Source organism: Lissotriton helveticus, chromosome 7, assembly GCF_964261635.1.
Source record: "Lissotriton helveticus chromosome 7, aLisHel1.1, whole genome shotgun sequence".
In the NCBI taxonomy this organism is placed as follows: domain Eukaryota; kingdom Metazoa; phylum Chordata; class Amphibia; order Caudata; family Salamandridae; genus Lissotriton; species Lissotriton helveticus.
Genome location: NC_136068.1, coordinates 1,960,242,912 through 1,960,265,166, shown reverse-complemented (window position 1 = coordinate 1,960,265,166; position 22,255 = coordinate 1,960,242,912). Strand labels below are relative to the sequence as shown.

At 49.2% G+C, this 22,255-nt stretch overlaps 1 protein-coding gene across 1 annotated transcript in view; it reads right to left on the bottom strand.

Moving 5' to 3' along the window:
* The window catches only part of LOC144770984 (putative cation-transporting ATPase 13A4), a 1,004,626-nt gene that overhangs the window by 85,486 nt on the left and 896,885 nt on the right, over positions 1-22,255 (bottom strand). The window contains exons 25-26 of the mRNA XM_078655851.1: positions 19,621-19,693; positions 11,700-11,874 (exon numbers count right to left, since the gene is read on the bottom strand). Of these exons, the coding sequence (XP_078511977.1) occupies positions 11,700-11,874; positions 19,621-19,693 (248 nt within the window). The remainder of the gene's footprint in view (positions 1-11,699; positions 11,875-19,620; positions 19,694-22,255) is intronic.

Sequence of the window (22,255 nt, the reverse complement as noted above, 5' to 3'; positions counted from 1 at the left end):
GGATGAGTAGAGCCAATGGTGGATGAGTAGAGCCAAGGATGGATGAGTAGAGCCGGGAATGGATGAGTAGAGCCAAGGATGGATGAGTAGAGCCAAGGATGGATGAGTAGAGTCAAGGATGGATGAGTGGAGCGAAGGATGGATGAGTAGAGCCAGGGATGGATGAGTAGAGCCAAGGATGGATGAGTAGAGCCAATGGTGGATGAGTAGAGCCAAGGATGGATGAGTAGAGCCGGGAATGGATGAGTAGAGCCAAGGATGGATGAGCAGAGCCAGGGATGGATGAGCAGAGCCGGGAATGGATGAGTAGAGCCAAGGATGGATGAGTAGAGCCGGGAATGGATGAGTAGAGCCAGGGATGGATGAGTAGAGCCAGGGATGGATGAGTAGAGCCAGGGATGGATGATTAGAGCCAGGGATGGATGAGTAGAGCCAGGGATGGATGAGCTGAGCCAGGAATGGATGAGTAGAGCCAAGGATGGATGAGCAGAGCCAGGGATGGATGAGTAGAGCCAGGGATGGATGAGTAGAGCCAGGGATGGATGAGTAGAGCCAGGGATGGATGAGTAGAGCCAGGGATGGATGAGTAGAGCCAGGGATGGATGAGTAGAGCCAGGGATGGATGAGTAGAGCCAAGGATGGATGAGTAGAGCCAAGGATGGATGAGCTGAGCCAGGAATGGATGAGTAGAGCCAAGGATGGATGAGTAGAGCCAGGGATGGATGAGTAGAGCCAGGGATGGATGAGTAGAGCCAGGGATGGATGAGTAGAACCAAGGATGGATGAGTAGAGCCAAGGATGGATGAGCTGAGCCAGGGATGGATGAGTAGATTCAAGGATGGATGAGTAGAGCCAGGGAATGGATGAGTAGAGCCAGGGCTGGATGAGTAGAGCCAGGGCTGGATGAGTAGAGCCAGGGATGGACGAGTAGAGCCAGGGAATGGATGAGTAGAGCCAGGGATGGATGAGTAGAGCCAAGGATGGATGAGTAGAGCCAAGGATGGATGAGTAGAGCCAGGGATGGATGAGTAGAGCCAGGGATGGATGAGTAGAGCCAGGGATGGATGAGTAGAGCCAGGGATGGATGAGTAGAGCCAAGGATGGATGAGTAGAGCCAGGGATGGATGAGTAGAGCCAAGAATGGATGAGTAGAGCCAGGGATGGATGAGTAGAGCCAGGGATGGATGAGTAGAGCCAAGAATGGATGAGTAGAGCCAGGGATGGATGAGTAGAACCAGGGATGGATTAGTAGAGCCAGGGATGGATGAGCTGAGCCAGGGATGGATGAGTAGAGCCAGGGATGGATGAGTAGAGCCAAGGATGGATGAGTAGAGCCAGGGATGGATGAGTAGAGCCAGGGATGGATGAGTAGAACCAAGGATGGATGAGTAGAGCCAAGGATGGATGAGCTGAGCCAGGGATGGATGAGTAGATTCAAGGATGGATGAGTAGAGCCAGGGAATGGATGAGTAGAGCCAGGGCTGGATGAGTAGAGCCAGGGCTGGATGAGTAGAGCCAGGGATGGACGAGTAGAGCCAGGGAATGGATGAGTAGAGCCAGGGATGGATGAGTAGAGTCAAGGATGGATGAGTAGAGCCAGGGATGGATGAGTAGAGCCAGGGGTGGATGAGTAGAGCCAGGGATGGATGAGTAGAGCCAGGGATCGATGAGTAGAGCCAGGGATGGATGAGTAGAGCCAGGGATGGATGAGTAGAGCCAGGGATGGATGAGTAGAGCCAAGGATGGATAAATAGAGCCAAGGATGGATGAGTAGAGCCAGGGATGGATGAGTAGAGCCAGGGATGGATGAGTAGAGCCAGGGATGGATGAGTAGAGCCAGGGATGGATTAGTAGAGCAAAGGATGGATGAGTAGAGCCAAGGATGGATGAGTAGAGCCAGGGATGGATGAGTAGAGCCAGGGATGGATGAGTAGAGCCAGGGATGGATGAGTAGAACCAGGGATGGATTAGTAGAGCCAGGGATGGATGAGCTGAGCCAGGGATGGATGAGTAGAGCCAGGGATGGATGAGTAGAGTCAAGGATGGATGAGTAGAGCCAGGGATGGATGAGTAGAGCCAGGGGTGGATGAGTAGAGCCAGGGATGGATGAGTAGAGCCAGGGATCGATGAGTAGAGCCAGGGATGGATGAGTAGAGCCAGGGATGGATGAGTAGAGCCAGGGATGGATGAGTAGAGCCAAGGATGGATAAATAGAGCCAAGGATGGATGAGTAGAGCCAGGGATGGATGAGTAGAGCCAGGGATGGATGAGTAGAGCCAGGGATGGATGAGTAGAGCCAGGGATGGATTAGTAGAGCAAAGGATGGATGAGTAGAGCCAAGGATGGATGAGTAGAGCCAGGGATGGATGAGTAGAGCCAGGGATGGATGAGTAGAGCCAAGGATGGATGAGTAGAGACAGGGATGGATGAGTAGAGCCAGGGATGGATGAGTAGAGCCAGGGCTGGATGAGTAGAGCCAGGGATGGACGAGTAGAGCCAGGGAATGGATGAGTAGAGCCAAGGATGGATGAGTAGAGCCAGGGATGGATGAGTAGAGCCAGGGATGGATGAGTAGAGCCAGGGATGGATGAGTAGAGCCAGGGATGGATTAGTAGAGCAAAGGATGGATGAGTAGAGCCAAGGATGGATGAGTAGAGCCAGGGATGGATGAGTAGAGCCAGGGATGGATGAGTAGAGCCAAGGATGGATGAGTAGAGACAGGGATGGATGAGTAGAGCCAGGGATGGATGAGTAGAGCCAGGGATGGATGAGTAGAGCCAAGGATGGATGAGTAGAGCCGGGAATGGATGAGTAGAGCCAAGGATGGATGAGCACAGCCAGGGATGGATGAGTAGAGCCAGGGATGGATGAGCAGAGCCAGGGGTGGATGAGTAGAGCCAGGGGTGGATGAGTAGAGTCAAGGATGGATGAGTAGAGCCAGGGGTGGATGAGTAGAGCCAAGGATGGATGAGTAGAGTCAAGGATGGATGAGTAGAGCCAGGGGTGGATGAGTAGAGCCAAGGATGGATGAGTAGAGTCAAGGATGGATGAGTAGAGCCAGGGGTGGATGAGTAGAGCCGGGAATGGATGAGTAGAGCCAAGGATGGATGAGTAGAGCCAGGGATGGATGAGCAGAGCCAGGGGTGGATGAGTAGAGTCAAGGATGGATGAGTAGAGCCGGGGGTGGATGAGTAGAGCCAAGGATGGATGAGTAGAGTCAAGGATGGATGAGTAGAGCCAGGGGTGGATGAGTAGAGTCAAGGATGGATGAGTAGAGCCAGGGATGGATGAGTAGAGTCAAGGATGGATGAGTAGAGCCAGGGATGGATGAGTAGAGCCAAGGATGGATGAGTAGAGTCAAGGATGGATGAGTAGAGCCAGGGATGGATGAGTAGAGTCAAGGATGGATGAGTAGAGCCAGGGATGGATGAGTAGAGCCAGGGATGGATGAGCAGAGCCGGGAATGGATGAGTAGAGCCAAGGATGGATGAGTAGAGCCGGGAATGGATGAGTAGAGCCAAGGATGGATGAGTAGAGCCAGGGATGGATGAGTAGAGTCAAGGATGGATGAGTAGAGCCAGGGATGGATGAGTAGAGTCAAGGATGGATGAGTAGAGTCAAGGATGGATGAGTAGAGCCAGGGATGGATGAGTAGAGTCAAGGATGGATGAGTAGAGCCAGGGATGGATGAGTAGAGCCAGGGGTGGATGAGCAGAGCCAGGGATGGATGAGTAGAGCCAGGGATGGATGAGTAGAGCCAGGGATGGATGAGTAGAGCCAGGGATGGATGAGTAGAGCCAGGGATGGATGAGTAGAGCCAGGGCTGGACGAGTAGAGCCAGGGAATGGATGAGTAGAGCCAGGGAATGGATGAGTAGAGCCAAGGATGGATGAGTAGAGTCAAGGATGGATGAGTAGAGCCAGGGGTGGATGAGTAGAGTCAAGGATGGATGAGTAGAGCCAGGGATGGATGAGTAGAGTCAAGGATGGATGAGTAGAGTCAAGGATGGATGAGTAGAGCCAGGGATGGATGAGCAGAGCCGGGAATGGATGAGTAGAGCCAAGGATGGATGAGTAGAGCCAGGGATGGATGAGTAGAGCCAGGGATGGATGAGTAGAGCCAGGGATGGATGAGTAGAGCGAGCCAAGGATGGATGAGTAGAGAAGGGGATGGATGAGTAGTGCCAAGGATGGATGAGTAGAGCCAAGGATGGATGAGTAGAGCCAGGGATGGATGAGTAGAGCCAGGGAAGGATGAGTAGAGCCAAGGATGGATGAGTAGAGCGAGCCAAGGATGGATGAGTAGAGAAGGGGATGGATGAGTAGTGCCAAGGATGGATGAGTAGAGCCAAGGATGGATGAGTAGAGCCAGGGATGGATGAGTAGAGCCAGGGATGGATGAGTAGAGCCAGGGATGGATGAGCTGAGCCAGGAATGGATGAGTAGAGCCAGGGATGGATGAGTAGAGCCAGGGATGGATGAGTAGAGCCAGGGATGGATGAGTAGAGCCAAGGATGGATGAGTAGAGCCAGGGATGGATGAGTAGAGCCAAGGATGGATGAGTAGAGCCAAGGATGGATGAGTAGAGCCAGGGATGGATGAGTAGAGCCAGGGATGAATGAGTAGAGCCAGGGATGGATGAGTAGAGCCAGGGATGGATGAGTAGAGCCAGGGATGGATTAGTAGAGCCAAGGATGGATGAGTAGAGAAAAGGATGGATGAGTAGAGCCAGGGATGGATGAGTAGAGCCAGGGATGGATGAGTAGAGCCAGGGATGGATGAGTAGAGCCAGGGATGGATGAGTAGAGCAAAGGATGGATGAGTAGAGCGAGCCAAGGATGGATGAGTAGAGAAAGGGATGGATGAGTAGAGCCAAGGATGGATGAGTAGAGCCAAGGATGAATGAGTAGAGCCAGGGATGGATGAGCAGAGCCAAGGATGGATGAGTAGAGCCAGTGATGGATGAGTAGAGCCAGGGATGGATGAGTAGAGCCAGGGATGGATGAGTAGAGCCAAGAATGGATGAGTAGAGCCAGGGATGGGTGAGTAGAGCCAAGGATGGATGAGTAGAGCCAGGGATGGATGAGTAGAGCCAGGGATGGGTGATTAGAGCCAGGGATGGATGAGCAGACCCAGGGATGGATGAGTAGAGCCAGGGATGGATGAGTAGAACCAAGGATGGATGAGTAGAGCCAAGGATGGATGAGTAGAGCCAGGGATGGATGAGTAGAGCCAAGGATGGATGAGTAGAGCCAAGGATGGATGAGTAGAGCGAGCCAAGGATGGATGAGTAGAGAAAGGGATGGATGAGTAGAGCCAGGGATGGATGAGTAGAGCCAAGGATGGATGAGTAGAGCGAGCCAAGGATGGATGAGTAGAACCAAGGATGGATGAGTAGAGCCAAGGATGGATGTGTAGAGCCAGGGATGGATGAGCAGAGCCAGGGATGGATGAGTAGAGCCAGGGATGGATGAGTAGAGCCAGGGATGGATGAGTAGAACCAAGGATGGATGAGTAGAGCCAGGGATGGATGAGTAGAGCCAAGGATGGATGAGTAGAGCGAGCCAAGGATGGATGAGTAGAGTCAAAGATGGATGAGTAGAGCCAGGGATGGATGAGTCGAGCCAGGGATGGATGAGTAGAACCAAGGATGGATGAGTAGAGCCAGGGATGGATGAGTAGAGCCAAGGATGGATGAGTAGAGCGAGCCAAGGATGGATGAGTAGAGAAAGGGATGGATGAGTAGAGCCAGGGATGGATGAGTAGAGCCAAGGATGGATGAGTAGAGCCAGGGATGGATGAGTAGAGCCAGGGATGGATGAGTAGAGCCAGGGATGGATGAGTAGAGCCAGGGAGGGATGAGTAGAGCCAGGGATGGATGAGTAGAGCCAGGGATGGATGAGTAGAGCCAGGGATGGATGAGCAGAGCCAGGGATGGATGAGTAGAGCCAAGGATGGATGAGTAGAGTCAAAGATGGATGAGTAGAGCCAGGGATGGATAAGTAGAACCAAGGATGGATGAGTAGAGCGAGCCAGGGATGGATGAGTAGAGCCAAGGATGGATGAGTAGAGTGAGCCCAGGATGGATAAGTAGAGCTAGGGATGGATGAGTAGAGCAAGGGATGGATGAGTAGAGCCAGGGATGGATGAGTAGAGCCAAGGATGGATGAGTAGAGCCAGGGATGGATGAGTAGAGCCAGGGATGGATGAGTAGAGCCAAGGATGGATGAGTGGAGCCAGGGATGGATGAGTAGAGCCAGGGATGGATGAGTAGAGCCAGGGATGGATGAGTAGAGCCAGGGATGGATGAGTAGAGCCAAGGATGGATGAGTAGAGCCAGGGATGGATGAGTAGTGCCAGGGATGGATGAGTAGAGCCAGGGATGGATGAGTAGAGCCGGGGATGGATGAGTAGTGCCAGGGATGGATGAGCAGAGCCAGGGATGGATGAGTAGAGCCAGGGATGGATGAGTAGAGCCAGGGATGGATGAGTAGAGCCAGGGATGGATGAGTAGAGCCAGGGAGGGATGAGTAGAGCCAGGGATGGATGAGTAGAGCGAGCCAAGGATGGATGAGTAGTGCCAGGGATGGATGAGCAGAGCCAGGGATGGATGAGTAGAGCCAGGGATGGATGAGTAGAGCCAGGGATGGATGAGTAGAGCCAAGGATGGATGAGTAGAGCCAGGGATGGATGAGTAGAGCCAGGGATGGATGAGTAGAGCCAAGAATGGATGAGCTGAGCCAAGGATGGATGAGTAGAGCCAAGAATGGATGAGTAGAGCCAGGGATGGATGAGTAGAGCCAGGGATGGATGAGTAGAGCCAGGGATGGATGAGTAGAGCCAAGGATGGATGAGTAGAGCCAGAGATGGATGAGTAGAGCCAGGGATGGATGAGTAGAACCAGGGATGGATGAGTAGAGCCAGGGATGGATGAGTAGAGCCAAGGATGGATGATTAGAGCCAGGGATGGATGAGTAGAGCCAGGGATGGATGAGTAGAGCCAAGGATGGATGAGTAGAGCCAAGGATGGACGAGTAGAGCCAGGGATGGATGAGTAGAGCCAGGGATGGATGAGTAGAGCCAGGGATGGATGAGTAGAGCCAAGAATGGATGAGTAGAACCAGGGATGGATGAATAGAGCCAGGGATGGATGAGTAGAGCCAGGGATGGATGAGTAGAGACAGGGATGGATGAGTAGAGCCAGGGATGGATGAGTAGAGACAGGGATGGATGAGTAGAGCCAGGGATGGATGAGTAGAGTCAGGGATGGATGAGTAGAGCCAGGGATGGATGAGTAGAGCCAGGGATGGATGAGTAGAGCCAGGGATGGATGAGTAGAGACAGGGATGGATGAGTAGAGCCAGGGATGGATGAGTAGAGACAGGGATGGATGAGTAGAGCCAGGGATGGATGAGTAGAGTCAGGGATGGATGAGTAGAGCCAGGGATGGATGAGTAGAGCCAAGAATGGATGAGTAGAGCCAAGAATGGACGAGTAGAGCCAGGGATGGATGAGCAGAGCCAGGGATGGATGAGTAGAGCCAGGGATGGATGAGTAGAGCCAGGGATGGATGAGTAGAGCCAAGGATGGATGAGTAGAGCCAGGGATGGATGAGTAGAGCCAGGGATGGATGAGTAGAGCCAAGAATGGATGAGTAGAGCCAGGGATGGATGAATAGAGCCAGGGATGGTTGAGTAGAGCCAAGGATGGATGAGTAGAGCCAAGGATGGACGAGTAGAGCCAAGGATGGATGCGTAGAGCCAGGGATGGATGAGTAGAGCCAGGGATGGATGAGTAGAGCCAAGAATGGATGAGTAGAGCCAGGGATGGATGAGTAGAGCCAGGGATGGATGAGTAGAGCCAAGGATGGATGAGTAGAGCCAGGGATGGATGAGTAGAGCCAGGGATGGATGAGTAGAGCCAGGGATGGATGAGTAGAGCCAGGGATGGATGAGTAGAGCCAAGGATGGATGAGTAGAGCCAAGGATGGATGAGTAGAGCCAGGGATGGATGAGTAGAGCCAGGGATGGATGAGTAGAGCCAGGGATGGATGAGTAGAGCCAGGGATGGATGAGTAGAGCCAGGGATGGATGAGCAGATCCATGGATGGATGAGTAGAGCCAAGGATGGATGAGTAGAGCCAGGGATGGATGAGTAGAGCCAAGGATGGATGAGTAGAGCCAGGGATGGATGAGTAGAGCCAGGGATGGATGAGTAGAGCCAGGGATGGATGAGTAGAGCAAAGGATGGATGAGTAGAGCCAGGGATGGATGAGTAGAGCCAAGGATGGATGAGTAGAGCCAGGGATGGATGAGTAGAGCCAGGGATGGATGAGTAGAGCCAGGGATGGATGAGTAGAGCCAAGGATGGATGAGTAGAGCCAGGGATGGATGAGTAGAGCCAGGGATGGATGAGTAGAGCCAGGGATGGATGAGTAGAGCCAAGGATGGATGAGTAGAGCCAGGGATGGATGAGTAGAGCCAAGGATGGATGAGTAGAGCCAGGGATGGATGAGTAGAGCCAGGGATGGATGAGTAGAGCCAGGGATGGATGAGTAGAGCCAAGGATGGATGAGTAGAGCCAGGGATGGATGAGTAGAGCCAAGGATGGATGAGTAGAGCCAGGGATGGATGAGTAGAGCCAGGGATGGATGAGTAGAGCCAGGGATGGATGAGTAGAGCCAGGGATGGATGAGTAGAGCCAAGGATGGATGAGTAGAGCCAGGGATGGATGAGTAGAGCCAAGGATGGATGAGTAGAGCCAGGGATGGATGAGCAGAGCCAGGGATGGATGAGTAGAGCCAAGGATGGATGAGTAGAGCCAAGGATGGATGAGTAGAGCCAGGGATGGATGAGTAGAGCCAGGGATGGATGAGTAGAGCCAGGGGTGGATGAGTAGAGCCAGGGGTGGATGAGTAGAGTGAGCCAGGGATGGATGAGTAGAGCCAGGGAATGGATGAGTAGAGCCAGGGATGGATGAGTAGAGCCAGGGAATGGATGAGTAGAGCCAGGGATGGATGAGTAGAGCCAAGGATGGATGAGTAGAGCCAAGGATGGATGAATTGAGCCAGGGATGGATGAGCAGAGCCAGGGATGGATGAGTAGAGCCAGAGATGGATGAGTAGAGCCAGGGATGGATGAGTAGAGCCAGGGATGGATGAGTAGAGCCAGGGATGGATGAGTAGAGCCAGGGATGGATGAGTAGAGCCAGGGATGGATGAGTAGAGCCAGGGATGGATGAGTAGAGCCAGGGATGGATCAGTAGAGCCAAGGATGGATGAGTAGAGCCAAGGATGGAGGAGTAGAGCCAAGGATGGATGAGTAGAGCCAAGGATGGATGTGTAGAGCCAAGGATGGATGAGTAGAGCCAAGGATGGATGAATTGAGCCAGGGATGGATGAGTAGAGCCAGGGATGGATGAGTAGAGCCAGGGATGGATGAGTAGAGCCAGGGATGGATGAGTAGAGCCAGGGATGGATGAGCAGAGCCAGGGATGGATGAGTAGAGCCAGGGATGGATGAGTAGAGCCAGGGATGGATGAGTAGAGCCAGGGATGGATGAGCAGAGCCAGGGATGGATGAGTAGAGCCAGAGATGGATGAGTAGAGCCAGGGATGGATGAGTAGAGCCAGGGATGGATGAGTAGAGCCAGGGATGGATGAGTAGAGCCAGGGATGGATGAGTAGAGCCAGGGATGGATGAGCAGAGCCGGGAATGGATGAGTAGAGCCAGGGATGGATGAGTAGAGCCAGGGATGGATGAGTAGAGCCAAGGATGGATGAGTAGAGCCAGGGATGGATGAGTAGAGCCAGGGATGGATGAGTAGAGCCAGGGATGGATGAGTAGAGCCAGGGATGGATGAGTAGAGCCAGGGATGGATGAGTAGAGCCAAGGATGGATGAGTAGAGCCAGGGATCGATGAGTAGAGCCAGGGATGGATGAGTAGAGCCAGAGATGGATGAGTAGAGCCAGGGATGGATGAGTAGAGCCAAGGATGGATGAGTAGAGCCAGGGGTGGATGAGTAGAGCCAGGGATGGATGAGCAGAGCCAGGGATGGATGAGTAGAGCCAGGGATGGATGAGTAGAGCCAGGGATGGATGAGTAGAGCCAGGGATGGATGAGTAGAGCCAAGGATGGATGAGTAGAGCCAGGGATGGATGAGTAGAGCCAGGGATGGATGAGTAGAGCCAGGGATGGATGAGTAGAGCCAGGGATGGATGAGTAGAGCCAGGGATGGATGAGTAGAGCCAGGGATGGATGAGTAGAGCCAGGGGTGGATGAGTAGAGCCAGGGATGGATGAGTAGAGCCAGGGATGGATGAGTAGAGCCAAGGATGGATGAGTAGAGCCAAGGATGGATGAGTAGAGCCAGGGATGGATGAGTAGAGCCAGGGATGGATGAGTAGAGCCAGGGATGGATGAGTAGAGCCAGGGATGGATGAGTAGAGCCAGGGATGGATGAGTAGAGCCAGGGATGGTTGAGTAGAGCCAGGGATGGATGAGTAGAGCCAGGGATGGATGAGTAGAGCCAAGGATGGATGAGTAGAGCCAAGGATGGAGGAGTAGAGCCAAGGATGGATGAGTAGAGCCAAGGATGGATGTGTAGAGCCAGGGATGGATGAGTAGAGCCAAGGATGGATGAGTAGAGCCAAGGATGGATGAGTAGAGCCAGAGATGGATGAGTAGAGCCAGGGATGGATGAGCAGAGCCAGGGATGGATGAGTAGAGCCAGGGATGGATGAGTAGAGCCAGGGGTGGATGAGCAGAGCCAGGGATGGATGAGTAGAGCCAGGGATGGATGAGTAGAGCCAGGGATGGATGAGTAGAGCCAGGGATGGATGAGTAGAGCCAATGATGGATGAGTAGAGCCAGGGATGGATGAGTAGAGCCAAGGATGGATGAGTAGAACCAAGGATGGAGGAGTAGAGCCAAGGATGGATGAATTGAGCCAGGGATGGATGAGTAGAGCCAGGGATGGATGAGTAGAGCCAAGGATGGATGAGTAGAACCAAGGATGGAGGAGTAGAGCCAAGGATGGATGAATTGAGCCAGGGATGGATGAGTAGAGCCAGGGATGGATGAGTAGAGCCAGGGATGGATGAGTAGAGCCAGGGATGGATGAGTAGAGCCAGGGATGGATGAGTAGAGCCAAGGATGGATGAGTAGAGCCAGGGATGGATGAGTAGAGCCAGGGATGGATGAGTAGAGCCAGGGTTGGATGAGTAGAGCCAGGGATGGAATGACCAGCACTGGCTTGAGAGCTGCAGTGTGCGCAGCTGGATTTGCTGGGGACATCTGTTCACAATAACCCCACTTGAAGAAGAAAGTGGCTGGCGTTATTCCTACACCTTCTGGGCCTTGTAGGCTTGTTTTGCTTCAATCGACAATTCGACCCGCACCCCTGAAGCAAAGATTTGTGGAACAACTGAGAACTGGAGACAGTATCCATAACTATTTGGAATGAGATGGCTTCCCTAGTGTATCACTCGGCTCACACCCCAAACAAGCATTGCCACTATTTAATCTTTAGGATATTGACAAATTGGATACCAATCAGTTCTACATTCTTCATTTACAGTGCCATGAAATAGAGAATCTGCAGCAGCAAACAATATATAAAAAATCCATTGCATTAAAAACTCAACAGACCTCTGTAATTCCTAAAATGAGATGCTAGAAGTCACCCCTGAGTTGGTGTTTACCTATGGATGTTTGTTGCATTATACCACGGTTGCTCCAGAACGGACGCATAGCCAAGGACCTGTACGATGAAGGTAAAGAGCGTGTGCAGACATATCGACAGGATAAAAGGGGGTGACATCAGTCGGTTTGTGGGTCTGTATGGAGATATCTTTGGGTAGGCACCATTCAGACTGACTGAAAGAAAAGAAACATGGATGAATGAATTACAATTCGATCCAAACAAATCCACTGTCACAGTAATCGCTTCATAATATTTTCTCCATTTAAACAAGCTTTGGCATGTAAAAGAGTGTTGCCTGTGACTTTCTGACTAGGCATGAGAAAAAATAGTGGGCCTCATTTATGAAAAGTGACGCATCGCTGCGTGAAAACAGCGATGCGTCACTTTTCACTGCGCCCTCCTTGCGAGACCAATGCTGCGTCATATTTACAGTATGACGCATCATGGAGGAAAGAGTTACAGATCCGTCAGTATTTCTGACTTATCTGTATGGCGCAAAAGTGATGCATTGCTGGAGTGTGTCACAAAAGAGACGCAACTCCAGCAATGTGTACTTTCACATGGAGCAAGCCCCATGTAAAAGGGCCTGCGTCAGTCTTACGCCTGCTGTGAGGCAGGAGTAAGAAATTGACTCATTTGCATCCTAGAAGTGGCGCAGTGAAATCTTATAGATTGCACTGCGTCACTTCTATGACCCTGTCTTGCGTCAGAACGCCCCCCCTGCAGACATTATACCTGGCGTAGGTATAATGTAGCGCAGGGGTTTACAAAGTGACACACTTTGTGGAGAAGTGTGGCTCAATGGTTAGAGCGGCAGACCCTGATGCAGAAGTCTGGCCCGAGACCAGGGTTCAATTCCCGCCTCGGCGGGTCTCGGGCTCAATTTCCTCGGACCTGATAATTCTCGCCTCGGTGCCTATTCTAATCATGAGTTCCACTTGGCAACTCTGGGCAATAGCTTGCTTAATCTCCACAACGGCCCCAACAATGCTAGGATGCCTGGCTTCACCTTGGGGTGCCCAGGAGTGGGCAGTTCACAGGGAAAGGCCAGGAAGGGTTCCTCAGTGGTATTCGTACAAGCGCCGAGAGGCCTCCGGGTAGTCGTGCGCAATACAAGTACCTCTACATTTACATCTACATTTACATTTGTAAATATGGTGCAACAAGGCACATTTTTGACGCTGCTGGTGCGTCACAAAAGTGACGCACCGGCTGCGTAAAAGTGACGCACGGCCTCATAAATGAGGCCCAGTATTTTTATGAAAAAATAAGAAAATTGCATATTGAAGTGTTAGCATTACGATACAGCACACTTGATCAAGATGTGGCTATGCACACTTATAAAAAAACACTCTGGCTATTTACATGCTTCCCACGGTGATTTACCCAACATTCATACAGTGGCATATTTACATTTTGAGAAAGACCCCATGAAATACTATGCAGAAATGCACCCATGGCATGAAAGGTGAATACATACATTGCCTCAAACGTGTGACCAGAAATTGACCCGAATATTTGGCATGCATATAGTAAAATGGATCCCACTCACAGTCCTTACTGGTAGCCAGTCAGTTGCCGGTCAGATTTTCTCCGTCCTCCATAAGAGAGGTCTGGATGGAGAGACAACCAGGGCTGGTTTTTAAAGAGACCCTACTCGTTTCAATAATGCAGAAAGACCTCCAGGCAAGGCTTCCCCAACAAAAGCAGGTACAGCAAATCAACACATCATAATGTTGTTAGAATTAGATTAAGAGTTATCACCAATCAATGGCTAATGCCCCCTTCATATTGACTAGAGAAGATGGGGACCGTCAGCACCTCAAAAACACTTGAACTTGTAGGGAGAATATGAGAGTATAAACTAGTTGGTGAGCATGCTCTGGGAAGGACCAGTTAATTCTCAGGTTCATAAGCTTTAAAGATGTTGCTGATGGTCAAATCAGTTATCATTGAAAAAGGAAGGACATCTGTGAGGAAGAACTAGCAAACCCACTGGCAATAGGAACTGTCCTGGACGTCCTTGCAGGAGAATGTGTTTGAGCCTCCCGCCCACTGATGAACGTGGACTCTGACGCTAGAGGGTTTCCACCTGTCAGTAAATCTTAGGAATGAACCAAAGGAAATATCCAGCATCTGAAGAAATTGGGACTTCTGACTGGAGCCGAAAGCAGGTTCAAAGTTCTCTAATTTCACTTTGTATTTGTTCTGGAGTCCCCCAGAAGAGTGCAGGGAACCCTGGAAGTATTTCAGACTGCAGCCTGAGAGTTGATTGAGCCTGCCACTGTGGTATACTCTATATCCAGGGCTGATAAATCAAATGCTGCTAGGGGGCCTGCAGCACTTATTATGCAATCCACTTAAGGAGTCCCTTAAAACATACCCCAGGCCTCCCACTGCAGCTTGTATGCAGAGTTACACTGCTAATTCGACTTAGCAAAATAAACACCTTGCCAGGCCTAAAACTTCCTTTTTATTACATATGACTCCCCCCTAAGGTAGGCCCGAATCAGTCTATAGGGAAGGATGCATTGTATTTAAAATGTTGGATGTGCACTTTTAAGTTTTACATGTCCTGGTATGGAAAGCTCCCAAATTTATTTTTCACTAATGTAAGGCTTACCTCTCCCATAGGATAACATAGGTAGCCCTTATTTTATTCAATAAAAGGTAACTTTTGTTTGGGAGCAGGTGTAAATATCATGTTGGTCTCTTAGGAATTGTAATTTAAAATCCTCTTTACTGGTACAGTCAGATTTTAAGTCATAATTCTGAAAATGATACTTGTAGAAAATGTTCTTTTTCTTGTCCTAACCATCTGGTGCATTCGGTCTGTTTCCTGGGTCATATGACTAGGTGTAATTGGAAGTTGGCCTTTGTGTATTCCTGCCAGACAGTGACAGAATTGAGGGACTGGGTGTTGGCAGGACAGGGGGTGGAGGAAACTGTGCACAATCCTACTTGCGCTTCAAAAACTCTGCCTCAGCTCAAACTCATAGAACTTCACACTAGCTTATGGTTCCCCCAGACAGCCTGGGAACAGGGCAGGACATTCCAGACACTTCAGTGAGAAGAAAACTCTAGAAATTTCTTACCACCGAATGTTGGCACCAGGTTTAAAAATAGGTCCCTCAGAGCTCAGACCCACTCTTCGGTTCACTTCCGGACCGGCGTAAGGGCTCTCAGAGAACTGGCTTGCTATCTGTGGCCTGCTATGTACGTCAGATGTCTGCCCTGCTACACCACAATGACTACCATGTGGCCTGTAGCCTGCCCGTGCACTGAGAGGACTGCCCTGCCACCAGAGACCTGCTGATCTGCTTTCCTGCTTGAATCCAAGACTTCCAGGGTGATTACAAGAGCTAGTTGGCTGGCTTCCTAATCAGAGCTCAGGGACAGGAATGGCTCCAACCATCTTGATCCCGCACATAGACCCAGCCTGAGGGAATCCTGATCCTTCAAGTTTTTTTGTTGTTGTTTTTGCAGAGTTTTATATAGTGCAAACTAGACCCGAACCGAATCAGGTATCAGAGCGCTTTACATATCACCAGTTATGTTACATGAGGACACACATTCATTTTAGGCACAGGGAGAATAAGGGATTTGCCCAGAATCACAGGAGGTTTTGGCGTCGTTACCGAGACTCGAACCCAGATCCCCAGGTCCGAGGTCGAGCGCCCTAGCCGTTAGGCCAACTCCTCCCCCGAAGTGGTTCGTCTCCAGTCCTGCACCCATAGACGTGGTGCTAAAGGAGCCCAAATAGCCCAAATCTTGGGAGTTTTCTGCAAAGAAGAGCCTTGAGAACCAAGATGAGACCAGGATCTCCGTGCTTGCTGACCCACTCAAGGAGCATTGTTGTTCGGTCTGATTTTGCGGCAGCTCCCAGTACATTCTTTTCTGCAGCAGTAAAACCAGTCTTTGCAGAAAGGGTATCAGGCCTAGCGGAGCCCTTTTTAGATACAGCCTGCAGCTTTGTCCTCTGGAGACTTTTGAATTCCATAAAAGAGACTAAGCCCGAACGTATTAAAGTTCACTGTGACTTCGTCCAGTGGCTCCCTGATGAGAATGTCTCCTCCTCGGATGCCACCAGCTGCCTTGCCCCGCTGTAATGTACCTTCTCAGCCCAAAGGTAAGCAGAGACTGGGCCCAATCCACTTTGTGTATCTGAACCGCGCCCCATCGCAGTCGGCCATACATTTCAACTTTGCCCCAGCCTAAAGCGACTAGATGTTCGCGTTTGGTGTTTTCATCTTTTAGATGTAATTTCTTACTTTAAAACTTACAAATTCATAATGCTTGTGCTACTGATTTTATTTTTGTCATTTTCGTGTCAAATAAACTATTAAAATTGAATCTATTTTTCTAAATTCCCATGTTATTTCCCTTGTGTTGTGTTTTCAGTTTATTACTGTTTAAGTGCTGCATAAATACTGTACACCGTGGGGGATATTAGCAAGAGAAGGCGATAATTATCGCTAACCGCAGTTAACGCGCCTTTTCTTATCTCCGTCTATTGCGGGAAACTATCGCTGTGTTAGCGGCGTATTACCAAGCCGCAAACAGGCAATGTGAAATCCTGCGATAATGAACATTAGCGCATGAAATCACAGCGCTAATGTCAGGCTTAGTAATAGGGGAGTGTGGACTTAACCCCCCAAAGGCATTAATGGTAAGTCAGGTTTCAATCAGGCGATAGAATATTGCGATGATGGGGGCCTAGCGCGACTTTTGTCATCACGGGACAGCTTTGCTAATAGAGCGAAGTTGTTTTAGCTACCTTTTCCGTGTGCTTTTTGCAAGGAATGCCTACCTTGCATGTCATTAACGCTGCCATGCAAGGCGATAGGAAAACCGGCAGATAACACCGGAAAGCTGGCGCTAACGCATGTTAGCACTGGCTTGCTAATAGGGTGATAAAAATATCGCCACTTTATCGGTGATAAGGCCCTTGCTAATTACCCCCATGTCTCAAAATTATACCTGTTTTTGTGCCAAGCTGCCAGAGGGAAAAGCATAGGTTAATTCAGTGACTTTTGTGGTTCATCCTTTGGCTGTTGCTTGAGTACGGTTTCACCCCCGTTAACCAACAACCCAATTTCTCTCAGTGACCTTCTGTGGCTGCTTCTTTTTAAAATACAGCTAGCCTATGTTGACTTTTTCCCTGTTCTCTTTCCCAGCAGTTTTGCCCTGGGCCTGGATGCCAAATGGCATCATTGTTGAGCTGTGTAAGCACATTCGATAAATAAATACATTAATATCTTCGGAGGGGCATAATAACAAGGAACAGGGAAAATTAACGCTAAGGGCGCTTAGCGTAAAAAAATTTAACGCCCGCTATCGCTGGATAATAACACCTGCTTATCGCGTTATTAACAACGCTAACCGCCAAGGCGATAAAAAAATCCAGCGATACAGTATTTTGGGAGGTTATTACTGGTAATGCAGCGATAAAACTACAAGGATGGGGATATCCTTGTTGAACGCCCATGGTGGACTCAGACATGTAATCCACTAGCATTGGATTACACGGCTAAGTCTGAAAATTAACAGACGTAAAAAAGCAGCGTTAACCGTGGTTAGAGCTGTTTTTTTTGTCTCTAACAGGGTTAGCATGAAGCGTGATAGTATTATTTTGCTCTGGAACGCCCACTTTGCATCTCATTAGAGATGCAAAGGGAAGCGTAGAGTAAAAGGATGCTAACATGCGATTTTGCATGTTAGCACCCTGTTGTTGATAGGGCGATATTTTTATCTCCACTTCTTTGGCTTTTAAAGCCACAAAATCGGAGATAAAGCCCTTGTTAATATGCCCGTTAGTTCTAATCGATTTATTTGCCAGTGTAATCAGAAATGAATGTCTCATGGTCCCCTTAACCATTTTTTGGAATATTGGTGTTGTTTTGATCATATCTATTTCATCATTTTTATTAAATTGGTTTAGGATCATTATTATTTTATTTTCTTCAAAGTTCTTTTGGTGCTGAATGAAACATTATACACTTTTCTCTGTCAGTGTACCAGCTAATTTATGGCATTGCTGAATGTAACTTTTCACCACACAGCCCATTTTCCGAACTTTCTGGTAGTGAGTCCATGTATTTTTCTCACCTCAGTTAATGATCCAGAATCTCATAATGGGTTTTACATCACTTTGGTGATTGGTGACCACACTTTGTGAGCAATTAGGATAGAGGCTTTTGTTCTTAGTTGGTTTCCAAAGGGAGGGAGGCGAAAGGACACTATTTACCACTCAAGATGGTGGAAGGTCCAGTAGCAGCTTAGTGTCCGTACTAAGTACTAGAGATACCAACAAAAGGAGAGGGTGCTGCACTGTTCCTGAAAAGAGGTGAGGATTTAAGGAAGGTTTTGGGAAAAGATTTACCTGGCGTGACCAAGGGTGTTGTAATGGTACCCTGGGGCATCCATTGTGTTGGATGTGATTGCCTCACACACCCCGAAGAGTGTCATGCTTCATCATCGGCGGTTGCTCCTCGTCGGGGAGGCGGTGCAACCCCCGACGGGCTCACCTCAAAGAGGGGCTCTTTGGCGGAGATCTTTTTCCAACTGCCTTTTGGTGAAGTGGGGGTATGTGGGCAGGATGGTGTATTCCTATTGAACTGATTAAAAATGTAGCAAGGGGTACCGGAATTACCTTTATTCTAGTGGTCCTCTGGCTACAGTTAAAAGGTGGGGCTAGCTTCCTAGGTGTCAACTAGTTAGGGTTGTGTGACTCTAGAAGAGGCTAGGGGTGCATGTGGTCAACATGTTTCTCGCTAGGGCTATAGTAACCGCGATTCTTCAGGACCAAAGTGAAAGCAACAACATGCTAATGTCATATATGTTGTATTTGTTACCTTAGTGGATCCTCCTATGCCTAATGGTCATATGTGAGAGGCCACATGAGGGATCGGCGGTGTGGTACTTCAGAGTTGAGCCCATATGATGTGGCTTCAACGCTCCGAGTCCGTGTGCGTTGACCTACCCCTTACCGCCGAGTCCGAGTACAGGAACAGTGCAGCACCCTCTCCTTTTGTTGGTTTTGTTCTTAGTTCTCACCTTTTTAAGATAAACTTGAGTGGATTTTCTTATCAAAGGCAATCAGGGTGTCTTTGTTCTGTTATAAGGATTGCTGTTGATACCCACGTGTGTTTGCGTGTGTGTGTGTGTGTGTGTGTGTGTGTGTTTGTGCTTTGGGTGGGTGTAGGAATGTAGGGGTGTGAGTGTGTGTGCATGTGTGTGTGTGTGCGTGTGTGTGTGTGTGTGTGTGGTGTGTGTGTGTGTTTGTTTGTGCTTTGGTGGGGTGTAGGAATGTAGGGGTGTGAGTGTGTGTGAGTGTGTGTGTGTGCGCATGTGTGTGTGTGTGTGTGTGTTTGTGCTTTGGGTGGGTGTAGGAATGTAGGGGTGTGAGTGTGTGTGCATGTGTGTGTGTGTGTGTGTGTGCGTGTGTGTGTGTGGTGTGTGTGTGTGTTTGTTTGTGCTTTGGTGGGGTGTAGGAATGTAGGGGTGTGAGTGTGTGTGTGTTTGTGTGTGTGTGTGTGGTGTGTGTGTGTGTGATGTGTGTGTGTTTGTGCTTTGGGTGGGTGTGGGAGTGTAGGGGTGTGAGTGTGCTTGTGTGGCTGGATACCAAATATACTACCCATCAGAGACACTACCAATGACATGACCTTCGGCCTCTGGTGTCTCAGTCATGGCCAGTAGCCGGGTTCTTTGTGTTTGCGCTGAGCTGATCACTGAATGATTAATCTTTAAATATGGGAACTAGTTGTATATTTTCAAAATGTATATGCTCATGTGTACTACAAAGGTTTGTGAAATCTCATACACACACAAGTGGAATGGGGCAGCCAATAACTGCATTTTTGAATTTCAGGCAACAAGAATGCATTTGAATTCATGATGGAGAGAGTGTAGAATCGTACTTGTTAAGCACACGCCTGTGGTGATCGCCACATCATTAATGATGTACAGGCATCTTCCGAAGAGTCCAAAGTGCTGTAATAGAGGAAGAAAAACAGTACAAAAAATAAAAAGTCTATTATTGTGAAAATTAATGCACACAGAGTTAGTTAATTGTGCATCGAGAGAAGCTGTCTTGTACAATTGAAGTCATCAATTCAGATTTTCTTATTCAATAAGTTATCTGAGATGCCTCCAAAATGACATCAGTGTAATGATTCATTCTAGAGATTAAACATTGCAGTAATGCACTTGGATGCTAAATTCAAAGATTTTATGTTGTGTGCATTTGTGCACAGCTGTGTAGAAGGAGACACCATTGGAGGTAAATGAGGAGATACCAGCTGCAGCCCCAGATTTAAAGCTGTGTAGAAGGACACACCAGTGGAGGTAAATGAGGAGAACTCAGCTGCAGCCCAGATTTAAAGCTGTGTAGAAGGAGACACCAGTGGATGTAAATGAGGAGATATCAGCTGCAGCTCCAGATTTGAAGCTGTGTAGAAGGACACACCAGTGGAGGTAAAAGAGAAGAACTCAGCTGCAGCCCAGATTTAAAGCTGTGTAGAAGGACACACAGTGGCGGTAAATGAGGAGATATCAGCTGCAGCCCCAGATTTAAAGCTGTGTAGAAGGACACACCAGTGGAGGTAAATGAGGAGAACTCAGCTGCAGCCCAGATTTAAAGCTGTGTAGAAGGACACACCAGTGGAGGTAAAAGAGAAGAACTCAGCTGCAGCCCAGATTTAAAGCTGTGTAGAAGGACACACCAGTGGAGGTAACTGAGGAGATATCAGCTGCAGCTCCAGATTTAAAGCTGTGTAGAAGGACACACCAGTGGAGGTAAATGATATATCAGCTGCAGCCCAGATTTAAAGCTGTGAGAAGGACACAGCAGTGGAGGTAACAGAGAAGATCCTAGCTGCAGCCCAGATTTAAAGCTGTGTAGAAGGACTCACCAGTGGAGGTAAATGAGATATCAGCTGCAGCCCAGATTTAAAGCTGTGTAGAAGGACTCACCAGTGGAGGTAAATGAGGAGATATCAGCTGCAGTCCAGATTTAAAGCTGTGTAGAAGGACACACCAGTTGAGGTAAATGAGGAGATATCAACTGCAGCTCCAGATTTAAAGCTGTGTAGAAGGACACACCAGTGGAGGTAACTGAGGAGATATCAGCTGCAGCCCAGATTTAAAGCTGTGTAGAAGGACACACCAGTTGAGGTAAATGAGGAGATCTCAGCTGCAGCCCAGATTTAAAGCTGTGTAGAAGGACACAAGAGTGGAGGTAACTGAGGAGATATCAGCTGCAGCCCAGATTTAAAGCTGTGTAGAAGGAGACACCAGTGGAGGTAAAAGAGAAGATATCAGCTGCAGCCCCAGATTTAAAGCTGTGTTGAAGGAGACACCAGTGGAGGTAAATGAGGAGATATCAGCTGCAGCCCAGATTTAAAGCTGTGTAGAAGGACACAAGAGTGGAGATAAATGAGGAGTTCTCAGCTGCAGCCCAGATTTAAAGCTGTGTAGAAGGAGACACCAGTGGAGGTAAATGAGGAGATATCAGCTGCAACCCAGATTTAAAGCTGTGTAGAAGGAGACACCAGTGGAGGTAAATGAGGAGATATCAGCTGCAGCTCCAGATTTGAAGCTGTGTAGAAGGAGACACCAGTGGAGGTAACTGAGGAGTACTCAGCTGCAGCCCCAGATTTGAAGCTGTGTAGAAGGAGACACCAGTGGAGGTAAATGAGGAGATATCAGCTGCAGCCCAGATTTAAAGCTGCGTTGAAGGAGACAACAGTGGAGGTAAATGAGGAGATCTCAGCTGCAGCCCCAGATTTAAAGCTGTGTAGAAGAAGACACCAGTGGAGGTAAATGAGGAGATATCAGCTGCAGCCCAGATTTAAAGCTGCGTTGAAGGAGACAACAGTGGAGGTAACTGAGGAGTACTCAGCTGCAGCCCCAGATTTGAAGCTGTGTAGAAGGAGACACCAGTGGAGGTAAATGAGGAGATATCAGCTGCAGCCCAGATTTAAAGCTGCGTTGAAGGAGACAACAGTGGAGGTAAATGAGGAGATCTCAGCTGCAGCCCCAGATTTAAAGCTGTGTAGAAGAAGACACCAGTGGAGGTAACTGAGGAGTACTCAGCTGCAGCCCCAGATTTAAAGCTGTGTAGAAGGACACACAGTGGAGGTAACTGAGGAGTACTCAGCTGCAGCCCCAGATTTAAAGCTGTGTAGAAGGACACACCAGTGGAGGTAAATGAGGAGATATCAGCTGCAGACCCAGATTTAAAGCTGTGTAGGAGGACACACCAGTTGAGGTAAATGAGGAGATATCAGCTGCAGCCCAGATTTAAAGCTGCGTTGAAGGAGACAACAGTGGAGGTAAATGAGGAGATCTCAGCTGCAGCCCAGATTTAAAGCTGTGTAGAAGGAGACAACAGTGGAGGTAAATGAGGAGATCTCAGCTGCAGCTCCAGATTTAAAGCTGTGTAGAAGGAGACAACAGTGGAGGTAAATGAGGAGATATCAGCTGCAGCCCAGATTTAAAGCTGTGTAGAAGGAGACACCAGTGGAGGTAAAAGAGGAGATATCAGCTACAGCC